Below are 16,466 nucleotides of genomic sequence, written 5' to 3'. Positions count from 1 at the left end.
TCCCTAATTATTCAACTATCTCGTGTAGTAATTCATTTCTATTTGAGACAGTTTTGACGAAATCGACTTTTGGCCGATTAGATAGAGCAAATACTGCACCGCGCGGCTACCATAACTGTGCGAGGAGTGCAACAGGATTTGCCACAGAGCTTGTGGTGGCAGACAAGCGTCCTATAACCACAGTCTAGTACAGTGGCTGCCAAACACCACGAAATTGTGACGTAATAGAAATGCAACCTGCACACCACTATCGCAGGGAGAGGGGTGGAGTGGGTATCTCCTCAGGTAATGCAGTGAATAACAGTGCAGAGACGGACTGTGAACAAAAAAAGCAATATAATATTCTTCTACTTATTAACTATACACATTTTTTTTTCATGTTAATTTTTATCCTCCTATTCATTATTTTTGTACTATTAATGAAATAATATAAATTTATTTTCTTATTTAACATAGAAAGAGCGTGTACTTTACATCAGCAGTAATTTGAAATTAGAAAAACGTACCAGACTGGTCACGAAGTTGTAAATTACACTACATACTTCAAAAAAACCTTGACGTATTTTACTCCGATTAAGACATAGAAGCCGATATTTTTTATTGTTTGTTTATTAATGAAATTTTCAAATTACACTCCTAAGTAGAAAAAAAAACGTGGAAGTATTTTATACCGATTAAAACATAGAAGCCAATACTTTTTATTGTTTATTTATTAATAAAATATACAAATTACACCACATACGTCGAAAAAATGTCGAAGTATTTTACCCCGATTAAAACATAGAAGCCGTTACTTTTGTATTGTTCTTTTATTATTCAAGTTACAGGTAAGGGCGTGGTAGTCTTCATAATAAGAAAAATAATGACAACGTACATTGTTCTTCTATACTTCATTTTAAATTTTACAACAAATTAAGTATCTCATATTTTTGCCATCTGCACAAAGGAAATACTTTTCCTTCCATGCTCCTTAAAATTAAGTTTTTACTTACTATCTGTTTTGGAAAAGACATCGAAACATATTATCCTACACACCTGTAACAACATGCGTACGTCCGCTGCTGATAAATGTCTTTACTTATATCGAAGTGATGGCTGTAAACAGAGGGTGGGGTATGCTGCCATGGTTACGCTTGGGTGGAGGCAGGGGCATGTGTCGCGACACAGCTTTTGGCGATCACTGGTCTAGTATACACAGTCACGAAGCTCAATACGTAGTAAATATGCATTCAAAGATAGTTGCTAACCACTAGGATCGCTAATATCGCCTAATTACAGACAATGCGAAATAGTACCGGCACAGTCTATTGTTCCTAGCACCCTCACAACTCAAGCTTCGTGACTGTATATACTAGACTGTGGTATAACGAGGACTCTCTACTTCAGCGGTGACCAGAACGGGTGTCGTGATTACATCGTGTATTCAAACGGGTATGAGGAGTATCCTGTACATTGCTGTGTGTTTCATTCACGTACTGAAGGCAAGCAGTGGCGGTATCAAGTCGCTCTACAAACTCTCTCTCTACAAGCAGTAAGAGGTGGTTTCGTAAAGAATGAGAAGGAGAACTTTTTTGTTGTTCTGTCGGACAAAATGTAATATGCAAATCAAGATTTCAGGTATAACTCCCTGTAAAGTTGATTTGAATAATTTCGAGGGAAAAATTGTTCCGGAGCCGGGTATCGAACCCGGGACCTTTGGTTTAACGTACCAACGCTCTACCACTGAGCTACTCGGGAACTCTAACCGACACCGATCCAATTTTTCCCTCTATATTATTCAAATCAACTTTACAGGGAGTTATACCTGAAATCTTGATTTGCATAATACACGTCACTGTTCGTTAACAGAAAGCCACAATTTAAGTCACACGGAGTTAGTGTGCACTCGAAGTTGGTTGCTTGACGGTTGTCAGCCCACTTTGAGGTCTGTGGATATAGAGGGAAAAATTGGTTCGGTGTCGGTTAGAGTTCCCGAGTAGCTCAGTGGTAGAGCGTTGGTACGTTAAACCAAAGGTCCCGGGTTCGATACCCGGCTCCGGAACAATTTTTCCCTCGAAATTATTCAAAATGTAATATGTTTACTTTGCTCAACGGTTCAATTAGGAGTATATAGAATCATTAATTACCACGTTGAATAATGTATTATTAATATTATTATTATTATTATTATGACTCGGCTAAATTGGAGAATATTCAAAGAAAATTTATTTCCTTGTGTTCTTATAGATTTTTACCAAATTCCGATGACTATAAATATGAGATTAACTGTAAATATTTTAACTGCTGCAGTTTATTTGCCAGACGTCAAGATCTTGATTATTTATTTTTTTGTAAAGTCATTAAGCGTGATATTGATTGTGAATCATTCATAAGCAATATCAGTCTTCGTATTCCCGCTAAGGGTTTAAGATTTCATAACATTTTTTTATAATAGAAATTCAAAATCTCTCTCCCCGATCTGCAGATGTATAAAATATGCTAATTTGCATGGATTAAGCTTGAATCCATTTAATGTGTAGTATACACCTTTAGTTTATCATGATGTATCCTTATTTGTTATTATTGTTAGATATTGATATTTATTTTCTTGCATTTGGTCAAAGATTAGTGATGACTATTATATTGTTTGTATTTCATCTCACTGCCATTTTCTATCATTCATGCTCATCATCATTTGTTGTTTTGTTTTGTTTCGTATCGTGCTAAACAGTAATTGGCCTTGTGCTGTTGTTTTGCACGTTAATATTATAAATAAATAAATAAATAAATAAATAAATAAATAAATAAATAAATAAATAAATAAATAAATAAATAAATAAATAAATAAATAAATAAATAAATAAATAAAATAAATAAATTATTACTGACCACTAAGTATGTGTTTCTATAATTCTTCTGTACGTGCATGAATATTGATATTTTTAGACCTTCTCCCTAGAAGGATAAAATTATTAGGTCTTATCTGAATTTTAATCTTCTTAATCTTTAGAAGAGGGTAACTATTTATTAGTTATTCATTTAATAATAATAGTGTAGAAAAACTGGTTCAATATTATGTGCCAACGAACTGTTTAACGCCAGGAATTGACATGCCTTAAATCATAGCCAGGAAGAGGAAGAGAGTTAAATGAATGTATGGAAGTCAGCTACCCAATGGGGTTTGAAATATCTCGTGCTCTAAAGCCTTTTAATAGAACAGAATTTCTCAAAAGAGTAATGATTAAAATAGCTTAAATAACTTGTCCATAAGAAGTTCTTAATTTTGAAAAACTACGAAAATTTCTCGACCAAGTATCGAGAGAAGAATTTAGAAAATTCCTGATTATATTCAAGAAGAAGGTTAAAAAAAAAAAAAGCAAGAAAAATCGTATAATATTCACTGGCTCTTGATGACAGTACTGACATTACTGATACAGCAAAGCTTGGGATTTTTATCCGCGGGATTGATCAAGATGTTAGTACAGGAACCACCACTGGTTGTAGTTTTCATGCAAAGTACCTTTCCTCCGTCTCCTTACTTCATAGCCTGTCTGTCGCATGTAATCACTGCAGCTCGAGTTTTGGTCACCGCTGCTCTAATTGTTTCATGCTCCATGGACATAGCATGATTGTTTTCAAAGTAATACAAGTATGTACAGGGTGAATTGTAAGTAATGTCATTAATTTCGGGGTGAGATATCTCAAATAAAAAAAATACAATTTTCCTTGTTTTTGCTTCCTTTACGAGATAAAAATTGCTTTATTTGAAACATTTCATAGCGTGTATTGAGAAAGCCATTGAATTAATTTCCAATATGCTCAGTCAATTTAAGAGAGCAGTGTATTATGATAATAAATGATTGGAAGAATTTTAGTTTTGTCTTTTAAATGTGCAGGAATTTTATCTGAACAAACGCAACATTTTAAAATTCCTTTACAGAACGAAAAGTTACATTTCTTCGGATCAAATTTTTGTACATTTAAATAACAAAAATTATTTTTTTCAGTAATTTATCTGTAGTAATGTCACGAGGGGTCTGAGATTTATCTGGGATATCTCAGACCTCGAGTGACATTTATTAGGACTATTTCGTGAATAAAATAAAAATGTAAATAATATATCCCTTAAATTCGATCACAAAATGTTAATAATTGTAGATTTACGAATACTTCACCTATTCAGACATTGTGAAGTTGAAATAGATGAATATCGATTACTGCAATAAAAAAATTCGATGTTATTATTCAGTAATGCCAATTGCGAAAAGCGAAATTCAGGTTTAACAATGTTAATCACATGTACTGCTCTTTTCTCTTATTATTATAACATAAATACATTTTCATTATCTGCTGAAATCACAGTTTAATTTACAATTTTATAATATAATTACAGTAACCTGATTAATACATTAATTAAATGAAGAATTGTTGAAAACGCAGTTATCAAATCTGAATGAAGGAATGCAATTTTTTTCAGATAGCCTACAATGGACATGGAATTAGAAGATGAAGATGTAGATGTTTAGGTTTGATATGCGATGATGTTACATAAATTTGAACATCTGACTTTCTATTAATTGTTTAATTTCATTCACAAAATACAAATTTTATAGGCTACAATTATACGTTATGTTACCTGTGGGAGCTGGACCATTGTCAGCTTATTTTACCGTTACAATCAGTGCTACACGAAAGCATATTTTATAGCTTGACAAACGCATTCTCGCTGTAGTGTGTAACGGAACTAAAGCTGCATCTACACAGTTCAATATTCCAATCGCGTATGCGTGCAATCTGGGAAGAATATTGAAAGAATCAAGTTTGAAAGGTACGTTCAATTAAGATGCATGAAGATTTTGTGTCTACATGGTACGCCGTTTTGAACGTCGTCTTCACTGCATAAATATATTAATTAATATTAAATATCAATCTTGCATTCATTGCTTTAAAGTTGAAAGAAAAGTTTAACCGTGTAGTTGCATCTTAATGTATTCATGATCATCAATTTACTGGGAAACAGTTGACGACAACGACTAAACAAAAGAACGACCATGCGATAAATTGATAGCGATAAATCTAGCTGCAAAAATTATCGCAAAGTGTGACTGTGATTGGTTGGAATTCAAAATTTCATTACACTTCATTGGTCGAAAATGGAATGACGTCATATAAACGAAATAGTCATCATAATACACTGCTCTCTTAAATTGACTGAGAATATTGGTAATCAATTCAATGGGTTTTCATTCATTCATTCATTCATTCATTCATTCATTCATTCATTCATTCATTCATTCATTCATTCATTCATTCATTCATTCATTCATTCATTCATTCATTCATTCATTTATTTTATTCCATAGATCTTACATGAGCAATGAAGCTTTAAGATGTGGAACCAAGTCAAAATTTTACAATATTGCAATTACAATTTTTATAAAATTTTATAGTTTTACAATTTAGTAATTTTCTACAATTTTTACAATTTTGTGCAATTTTTTTACAATATTTTGGCGAGATGTAGTGAGATGAGGTGAGGTCCGAGGATTCGCCAAAATATTACCCGGCATTTGCCTTTTGGTTGGGGAAAACCTCGTAAAAACCCAACCAGGTAATCAAATCAAAGGGAGGTAATGAAAACACGATATGAAATGTTTCATATAGAACAATTTTTATCTCGGAAAGGAAGCAAAAGTGAGCGAAATTGTATTAAACTTTTTTTTTGTTTGAAATATCTCAAAGAATAACTTCCTAACATTACTTACGGTTCACCCTGTATATGAATTAAGAAACTATGTTGATAGGATCTCACCTAATATCCCAAGTCGGTAGTTAATGGTGACCAAAACAACGCCCTCATCAATCAGATAGTCGGGGCCGGATTCATCTCTGTTGCCAGAGCCAATTATGAAAAATCCTCCATGTATCCAGACCATGACGGGTTTCAGATGAGTCTTATCGTGAGGAACAATCTGTTGAACAATGAATACTACAATGCACAAAGAAACGAATACAATCGCTATACTGTACTGTACATAATATTTTGGGGAAATTCTGCAGATAGTAAAAATATATTATTATTACAAAAAAGACCCATTAGAATAATAGCTGGAGCAAAGGCTAGAGAATCATGTAGATTATTTTAAAAAATCAGTCTCTAACCTTAACAAATCAATACATGTACTCTACAATAAATTTCCTCTTATGTAATAAAGAAAATTTTCCAACTAACTCAGCCATACATAGTATAAATACCCGCAGAAGGAATGTTTTTCATACTCCATCATCAAATTTATCATGCTTTCAAAGGGGAGTACGTTATATGGCGATAAAATTGTTCAATAGTCTTCCTGAAGACATTAAGAATCATAGCCAAAACCTGCATTATTTAAGGTAAAACTAAAAAAGTACTTAATATCTCACACTTTCTATTCTGTAGATGAATTCTTGACATTTCACAGTACTGTGTAAATATTATAATACTATTAAATGGTAAACATATTACACTGTATAAAATATTATTGTTATTAAGGTATTAATTCTGTACATATTTCATATTTGCATTTTATATGTATTGGATTTTATTGTTAAACGTAAGAATTGGACATGATCTTTATTCTATGCTATAAAGCAAATGTAAGAATATTATGGAACGAATAAATCTGTCTGTCTGTCTGTCTATCTATACAATAAATAAGTACATAGACAGATAAATAAATAAATAAATAAATAAATAAATAAATAAATAAATAAATAAATAAATAAATAAATAAATAAATAAATAAATAAATAAATAAATAAATAAATAAATAAGTAAGTAAGTAAATAAATAAATAAATAACATTTATTAGTATGAAAAAATGAAATAAAAAATAAACATAAATAATGAGACGGAGACGGTAAATTGCCTGCCCAGATACGTAAATTGCCTCCTGTTTGCCTGTCTAATTGAATCGCTGATTGTAAAAAGACATTGTCATAAAATATAAATTTCGTGAAAACATGAAAAAATATTATATCGGCTTAATGGATAGCTATAAATGGTTTTGAACTTAACTAATTATAGAATTCCTTGTTCTTGATAACATTCCAACGGTTCAGTTTCAAAATTGTATTACAAAAATCCCTACAAAAGTATTTTTAGTACATGCTCTGTAAAATAGTTGCTTTTCAGACTGTTATCAGTCCGAAAAATTGAACTTAAGCGGTTTAGGCCGCTCTTGTCGTCATGGCAACCTTTAAACAAAATGAACGCAGCTGACAGCAGCTCCGATTCAATGTTTCTGGCTCGGATTGAAATTTTCTCGGGACCATCACTCATATTTATATAAAATTAAACAAAGTCTTCGATAAATAAACTAGTTCGTATGCATTGTTGTTTAGAAACGAGCGCTCAGAATATGCACCGCCGTCTATATCCGTATCCGTACGTAGCCTACACGAGATTCGGATCCAGACGGCAGTGGCAATCGTGTTACCATCTTAACAGGGTTTTAATATGCCAACATTGTTTCATTATATTTATGAGAGGGCGGTGAGAATATGACAAATGACTGACTATGCTTTTTTTTTTTACTTATTTTATATTTACTTTCACTTTTTTTTTTCATTTAATTTAGAGAGCTTTTACTAAAAACTATTGTATGCATCACATATGCAAAACCTTTAGCGGACTTGATACATAAATAGCTATTTAAGACGTGGATTTAGGTTGTTTTCGCAATCGCTTCAAAGTAATTGGTATTTGATTAAAAATTTAACACACAAAGACAATATAATTATTACAGCATTAAAACACACATTGAAAATCATATGTAAACAATACGTGTTTCAGGACGTGCGATCCTATTTTCAGTGGTCATCTGTAAGAGAATAATCTCTTGATATAACGTTACTCAAAAATTACAATGTGAAATTAAAGTTTAATAATGCGTTTAGAATTGAAAACGGCCATAGTACGGAACGAATACTTACGACATACCAGCTGGTGTTCGCTGAGATGCGACGCCGGTGTGGGCAGATGACTGAATGTGGCGTGTGTTATGACTACGCTGGTCAAATTGCAAAGCAATACACAGATCAACGAGAATGTTATTGTCGATTGGAGCTTCATCATTTAAATTATGTTTATTTGTAATTTTGTCTTTATAAATCTCTATGGATTGTAGAATGTTTAAAGTTTGACCTTTACTTTGTACATATGGGCTATTCCATCTCAAATCGACCGAAATATAGACAAAATTGACCTTGCAATTTTTAAATACAATGAAACTTTTTCTGTCCGTTGACAACTGTGATACAATGCTTTGTGCAAAGTTTGAGGCATCAGAACTTCATAGTGTTTAAATTAAAAATATTTAAATTTATCGTATTTTCATAAAATTAGCAACTTTAAACTGTTGTGGCTCCGAAACCCTTTCACCCAATGATCAAAATCATGGTTTATTTTGATGCTGAGAAATTAAAGTTTATATTGACATGTAAACAGTTTTTCTTACTTTTTATGGAAATGGAGAAATTTAGATTTTTCTTCATTAAGACGCCTTAGCACACGAAAAAATATTTTAAAAATACATGGTTAGATTCCGCATTGAAAGTACAAATAAACACGTATTTTTTTACTGGTGCACCGTTGATAACAAAGTATTGAAAATATCCAATAAAGAAAATAAATAGTACGCGCGTGAACTAACCAGCTGACTGTGAGGCGGGAGCTAGCCAAGGCAAGTAAGGCCAGGAGACATAAACACGTGATGTTTCGTCTAGTAGCGCATAGCTGCGCTAGCTTTATCACAAGTTTTCATAAACACAGGAGTAAAATGACGCCCAACGCTCGCTTATCTTCAGCTCTCGGCCAGTGCATGCGGTACTGCGCCGTTCAAGTCTAGGCGTGTGAAAATAATGTATTTAATACCCTCGAAACTTAATGCCGAGCCACTAAGCAAACAATGCCGAATCCCTCTTAATAATGCAAGGTTTTTTCTCAATATTTTTACATTTTTACAAATTGGCAAAAAGCCTAAAAGTAAGTAAAATCAGATTATCTGTCTCTCTGTATACAATAAAAATAAGGATTACTTCTTAACATGACCTACCAAATGTCAGCTTCAAAATGAGCTCTCGTTCAATGTTCTGCAGTAAATGGTTCCAGAGTTCTGAGCGCTGAAAGAGGCTTGTTTTTATAAAATACGCTAAATTTGTCGCTCAAGAGTACGAAAATCGTTTGACTTTCGATAGTATATTTTTGAAAATGCACTGCCCTCAGCATCTTGTATAAATAGGGAAAAATTAGAGTATTAAAAATGCGAGATTTTTTACTGATCGATTTGATATGGAATAGCCCACATGCAAGATAGTCATATCTGATTCTATATTCGTAAAGAAATGTGTGTTTTAATACTGTAATAATTGTATTATATGTTAAATTTTTTAATAAATCTTAAATGGGCTTCAATTAAACCTTTGAAAGAAATTGGTGACCATTTGTTATGTACTTTTTTTTTTGTTCTATATTTTTTTTTTTTTTGTTTTCTGTTTTCCATTTGTTTCCTTTGTTTTACTTATACTAATACAAACACAACACCCATGCCCGAGGTGGGAATCGAACCTACAACCCTTCGGCCCAAGCGATAGAGACATGCTGTGCCCCTACCGCTTGAGCCATCCGGGCCGGCTGTACTAACTACACTTCGTATGTTGTAACAGCTGGCAAATATCTTTGTTTATATTATTTATTTTTGTAGCAACTGAACATAGACCATCATTATTTTTCTGTTCCAAACCCTTAAGATTAGGAACTTTCTTTATGTTCTTCACTATGGATTCTGGCATTTTAAGCAACATATCTTCTATATTCCGAAACATGTTTTATACTTTTTAGGAATACACACGCGTGAGCTTCTCCATTGTGTACACACAAACATGGCATGATGAGTCTTTCCTCGGTAAAAGATTCCGGATGATGTAGGAGAATATAATATTACAGACTAATTTCTCTCTTCTATTCATCTCAAATAAAAACTTTTTTCATAGCGAGAAACGCTTCGAACTTTTGCATGTAGTGAAAACACTCAGGGTATCGCGAATTTAGGTGTTATATGGGCTAACAATGGAATTTGTGTAACAGTATTACTAACCTTCGGTGTATAGACGTTGAGGAACAGACAATCTTCATCTCCGAAGTATGACCCATTGAAGGTTTCTTGTGGACAGACAGAACCCTCGGTGACGCAGTCCTTCACTCCATCCCACGGATCAGGTGGTAAAGGAGCCTGTAAGGCAGGGACGAGACGATATTAGCTCCCAATCACGGTAGAAGAGCTCGACCTTGATCACGAGCGCATAGCGCATCCACTACGTAGCGTCGTAACGTAGACAACAGGGATGTACATGCACATGCAGTGAATAAAGGCAGCAATTATTACTAAATTTCTGGCTATGTAATAGGGCTAATTTCTCAGTTATTTAATATACATGTACATATAGAAACAAATCGCAAAGGGGAGGGTTTTTTAGGAACAAAAAGAGAAATAGGAAAAGTTAATTGTATGTAAACCATTTTCTTGTTTAAAAGCAATTATTTATTATGTAAATACTTCACTTCATTAGTTAGGAGAAACTAATAGGGTCTACCTGCTCGACGTGTTTGATCTCTAAGTACTTTTGAGTATTTGTTGAAAAAATAATAATGACAATATTGATTGAAATAGAGAATACTGATTGTGTGATTGTGAAAATGTAGTCCTTACTCTCCAGTCGTCATTATGTAATGAGTTTTCTTAGAGTGATTTGTGAGATGCACGTAACACGAAAAAACAAATTGATTAAATTAAGATATTGAGAGCCATCGTAATTTTTGGGGGTCAATCATTTAAGGGGATATGTATGATTTTTAAAACTTCCACAATTTTAGGCCAAAATTTGTGAAATTTAAACTATATAAACAGATCTATAATAATATCATCTGTAGAAAATTTTGTGCAATTAAGTCTAATAGTTTTGAAATTATATTTTAAGTATATTTTATATTGACGTTACTAAAAAAGCTCCTTGCATCAAAGTTTTCAAAATGTTTAGTTCATGTTTGCTAAAAATCTTGAAAATAGTTATTGGACTAAAAGTGAATTAACATTTTGAGTTTAGTAATAATATAAGTTAAAATGCAATCAAAGATAAAATATTATTTCTAAATTAAAGAAACACGTAGTCTAATAAAAGTAAATATCCAGAAACAAGCAACAAATAAAACATCAACAATACATTTAAAATAAAGAAATAAAAGGAATCTAGATACAAATGTAAATTAATTTACTTTCGATGTCAATTCCGAAATCAGTCTATTTCTCTCTTCTCCTGAATAATGCCTATATTTTTTTCATGTTGCGTCTCATAATGCCGTTTTATGTTGCTTTTTTTGCAAATGATATATTTTTTACACAACAAACACTGGACTTCATCACCATGTTCGAAGCATAAATATTGTATCTTCCACTCTTCCTTGAAAGCTTTAAGCGCTTCCGTTCCGTCATGATGCGCTGTGTTCTAAGATCTGTACATCCTTTAGCAATGTTTACAGGTAAAAGAGCTCCGCGCGCGCGCAGCGGGCATAAAAGAGCTCTCGCTCGAAATTATTAGTCACCATCGCAAGACTGCTGTAAGGAAAGCAAAAAGGCCTAATTTCACTGAATGTCTTGTGTTCCGAGGAAGGGGTGATTAGTATTAACGACGCTTTCAATTGCACTGGTTATTCAATTACAGACAGACTTTTTCTTGTGCCCTCTATCGGAGACAGGGAGCGCTTGTGCCTCAAGTAGCTACTAGCGCATTGGCCTTTCATCTTAGTGGCCTGGATTCGAACTCCGATCAAGTCACGATGGAATTTATGGTGAACAAAGCAGACGTTGCAGAGGGTTTTCTCGGGGTACTCCCGTTTTCTCTATCATTCCACCAGTACTATCCACTTCATCAGCTGTTCCTCTCTTTCATCATCTCCGTTTCGTTCCCCGTTCGCGTCCGATTAGAGTCAGTTACGAGCCGGTATCGAACTTGGACCCCAGCGTAAGTGGTCACTAGTAAGGAGCGGATTCCTATGTAATTAAATATTTTTCTTGCTTGTGATAAAACGCAACTAACAAAGTTAAAAATTCCGAATGTCAAGTTTCAAGTTTAAAACCCGAATTTTATGTCACATAAAAACACACATTTTCACAAAAAAATTATGTAAATACATATTTTCAGGAAATCTATTATATACACATAAATCTTGAAGTTTTTTTACTTAAATAATTTTTTTACAAGAACTTATAAATATTTTAAAACTAAATCAATTATATCACCCAGAAATACGTTGTCTTTTTAAGAATTCTTGGTTGCTTCGTGTTCCTATGGGCTGTGTGGTGTATCCGTGATCCATTTTCGTAATAGTATCGCCTCAAGTTCTGAGAACTGCTAGGCAGCATATCAGTGTTATTATTAGAGAATAAATTAACATGGACAAGGAGAGATTTTGCAACACATAATTAGGAATGTTTATTGTTGTTGAAGATGACTTCATTCCGCGCTTTGTTTGTGAAACACAACGGATAAGAGCTCGGGTATAAACATTATTTAATTTAAACAAATCTCTAGCCTCTCGTTCATGCCTATGAAGTGAGGAAATACATCTTGTTGTGATTCCCTGTTATCGGACCATAAGCATAAGCTGCGTAGTGTAGACGTGGTGGCGTCGCTATAGGATGCTTTTCTCCGACATTGTCAGTCAGTAGCTAGAAACATTTTTTTACGTTAAGACGTGTGTATATTAGCCTCTTAAGATGCCTAAAATCAAATGAGTTTAAGATCGCGTCTACAGCAATATGTAGATGAATTTAAAAACATTTCTACTACCGACGGAAAAGTGTTATTTTGCCAACCATGTGGTAAATCAGTAAGTGCAGATCAGAGCTCTCAGGTAACCCTGGCAACAAGCACATCGCCGCTGCTTCACGTGTGCATTCACGGCAAAACAGTGGATATAAAAAATGTGCGAAGTTGCTCAAGTATTGGAGGGTGTGCCTGTAGGTGAAATTGACGGTGTTTGTGTTTGTGACATTCCTCTCTTTAAGGGGAATTGGACGTTGTCGCATGCAAAGTAATGGTAAAAATAGCCTATTTTCAAGCGGTCAGAATTGTAATACTATTTATCACAGCTCTTTCGTTTTTTTTAGTGATATATGTATACACATTAAGCTTTAAAATGAAAGAAGAATGGTTAATCTAGTGTAAATCTTAGCCTTAAATTAATTTTTGAATTTAATCATATTTTTTATATAAATTCACTACATACCTGTGATTAGGTACACTCTATTCACTTATCATAGCACACATTGAATTAAAATTTTGGCCACTTACTGCTAATAGATACTAAAACATACCCTACTAAAATTATTAAAATATCTGTAATATTATGGGCATACGGCTCATACTAATCTTCAATTCCTTTTTAATTTATTGACGGTGATGATTGCTATAAGCCCTATGCCCATAATATTATAGATACATGAATAATTTTAGTAGGGTATGTTTTAGTATCTATTAGCAGTAAGTGGTCAAATTTTCAATTCAATATGTGCTATAATAAGTGAATAGAATGTACCTAATTACAGACATGTAGTGGATTTATAAAAAAATTGTGTTCAATTAAAAAAATTAATTTAAGGATAAAGATTTACTCTAGAGATAACTATTCTTTTTCATTTCAAGATTAATGTATATACATATATCACTAAAAAAATAAAAGAGCTGTGATAAATAGTATTATATTTATGACTGCTTGAAGAGAGGCTATTTTTACCATTATTTTGCATGCGATAATGACCAACTCCCCTTAAATATGCACGTCTGACGTCCTGTGATGTGGAAAGATAGTTTTCACAGTATAAGTCGTTGTTCAGAGATAATCGGCATGCATTTGTGATGGAGAATTTGGAGATGACTTTGTTGTTCACTGCAATTCTCGGCCAACTACTAGCACTCAAGTGTGGTTGGTGAGTACCTAGTAACATTTTTTTTTCCAAGCTAAGTAAGGTATTTTTGTCATATTTAAAAAATATATATATATTTTTTTTATTTTTAGCAAATATTTTCGTACTTTTTAGCACATAAAAATAAATATATTTAAATTTTTAGCACATAAAAATCCGCTCCCTAGTCATTAGTTGCTGGTGGTAGTGCTATGTATAGTGGGCTCTCTTCTGGGTTCGTGGTACCTAGCTGAACCGAGGTTAAGCAACCGCAGCGATGCCTACGCGGAGAGGTAATCGAATTCTGCAGGCCATAGGAGAGTTCGGGCCCGCCGTAAGGGGATGTTAAATGTTATGTTTTATTTAACGACGCTCGCAACTGCAGAGGTTATATCAGCGTCGCCGATATGCCGGAATTTTGTCCCGCAGGAGTTCTCTTACATGCCAGTAAATCTACTGACATGAGCCTGTCGCATTTAAGCACATTTAAATGCCATCGACATGGATGAATATATAATAGGATGCGAAACTTACTGAGTTTCCCGTAACACAGACTAGAGGCGCTGTTGTAGAAATTAACCTTGCTGCCACCTGTTGGGGGGAAGGGCGTTATTACATGTAGCAGCGCACCAAGTAGCGAAAAGAGTAATTACTCCGTGCATTTAGCAGCGCACCTGGTGACGAAAATGTTAAACTGTGCAGAAAGTATTCCCTCCTACCCTCATCGATATTCAAAACTAACCCAATTTAAAATAAAACATTTACATTTTTATTCCTCACAGCATCTTCTACTCAAAATTCTTACCGGAGCCAACAAGAAGATAAAAGAGACGATCTATGTATTTTACACTACCCGATTAAAATATAACCAGACAGCAATATCTCGAACGGATAAATACAGAACTCTGGGTAATGTACCCAACACGTAGTTCTAATGTTCATCACCTACGACGTTGGGCGCTGATCATCTTATTGCAGCTCCCCGCCGCCAGATGGTGCTGACTGCAGTTTCGCATCCTATTATATATTTATCCATGCCATCGACCTGGCCCGGGATCGAACCCGCAACCTTGGGCATAGAAGGCTAGCGCTATACCAACTCGACAACCAGTTCTACCCTTAAGGGGATCTATAGAGCGGAAGAGTCTTAGGGCATGCACATTATTCCATTCCGAGTAGCACAATGGGCTCATCCAAGCGACCTGTGTGTGAGGGTGGTCTCTGCCCGTGCCCCTCCCCTTCAGTAGAGCTAGTATATTTTATTTATTTATTCATTTGTCGATGAACATAACAGGCAAAGCCCAATTACAATGTTCACGACTAACAAATTAATTTATAAAACATAAACAAGGAAAAGAAAACATACACTTATTAAAAACTGAAACAAAATAGAAATAAGAGAAAGAAAAAAAGAGAAATTGAAATAAGGTGTGAAAGTAGCTTCAAATTAACTAACAACAATATTATGTAAAATATGATAGCAAATAATTCTGAATCTAGAGAAATTCATATTGAAAATATCAACATTCGGATGAGGATGTAATTTATTGTATAACTGTAACATTTGGAAAACTGGGGAATTTTTGTGGGATTCAGTATTTGTCCTTGGTATGTAAAATAAATTTCGAGCTTTCGTTTTAAGCTTAGATGCATATAATGTTATATAATAAAATAAACCAACACAGTTCAACTTATTGTTAATAATTTTATAAAGGAAGTTTAAAGATTGACAATTTCGTCTAATTTTCAAACTAGTAAAATGGAAATGTGGAAGCATTGTAGCATAACTCTCATAGGTAGGATAATCATTATAAAGTCTGTAATATAACCATTTTAGAAATTTATTTTGAATTTTTTCTAGTAACAGAATATATTTGTTAGTAACTGGGTTCCAGATAACAGTAGAATACTCTAATTTAGATCGAACAATGGAATTATAATTATATATGAGGGTAACGGTTATTTTACGTGTAGAAAACCTACGATAAGGGTTTCTAATGGTATATCCATGTAGTCAATTGTGAAAAAAAAAAAACAGAAAATCTCTAGAGAAAATATCTACCACTCTCGATGCTAAGTCGGAGATGCATGTCCTGGCCTCATGGGGAGTAGAGAATATGAAGAAAAGACTGGACTGTTCCTCTTGAAGATGAGACAGCTTAAAATAGGGGCGTGGTTTCAAGTAGCTTTGGAGTGAGTAACAGTTGATGTATTTATTTTTCAGGACCGGTAATGTGAGTCCCGTATAATAGATTCTTTGGCACTACTTACCAGTAGTAGGAGAAAAGAGAAGGGAATAAACTAGTCTTTCAGTTGTCAGTACTGGAAATATAACCACGGCGGATTACCTGCTGAGAACACTTTGTTTAGAGCTGAATGATGAATCGTTATTGCACAGCTAGTAGCATTTCTGTGAGTGAAATGTTTTCATTAATATTAAGTACTTGTAAAATGACAGAAGCAAATCTTTACACATTCAACACTAAC

At 33.7% G+C, this 16,466-nt stretch overlaps 1 protein-coding gene across 2 annotated transcripts in view; it reads right to left on the bottom strand.

The window, feature by feature from the left end:
- LOC138700322 (juvenile hormone esterase-like) overlaps positions 1–16,466 on the bottom strand; it is a 56,834-nt gene that overhangs the window by 38,564 nt on the left and 1,804 nt on the right. For both annotated transcript variants that reach the window (XM_069826864.1, XM_069826863.1), the window contains exons 2-3: positions 10,116–10,250; positions 5,792–5,951 (exon numbers count right to left, since the gene is read on the bottom strand). In XM_069826864.1, coding sequence (XP_069682965.1) covers positions 5,792–5,951; positions 10,116–10,250 — 295 coding nt within the window. The remainder of the gene's footprint in view (positions 1–5,791; positions 5,952–10,115; positions 10,251–16,466) is intronic.

The sequence above is a fragment of the Periplaneta americana genome, chromosome 5 (assembly GCF_040183065.1).
Source record: "Periplaneta americana isolate PAMFEO1 chromosome 5, P.americana_PAMFEO1_priV1, whole genome shotgun sequence".
NCBI lineage: Eukaryota > Metazoa > Arthropoda > Insecta > Blattodea > Blattidae > Periplaneta > Periplaneta americana.
The sequence above is the reverse complement of the archived record's forward strand: the minus strand, read 5'-3'. Positions and strand labels throughout refer to the sequence as shown.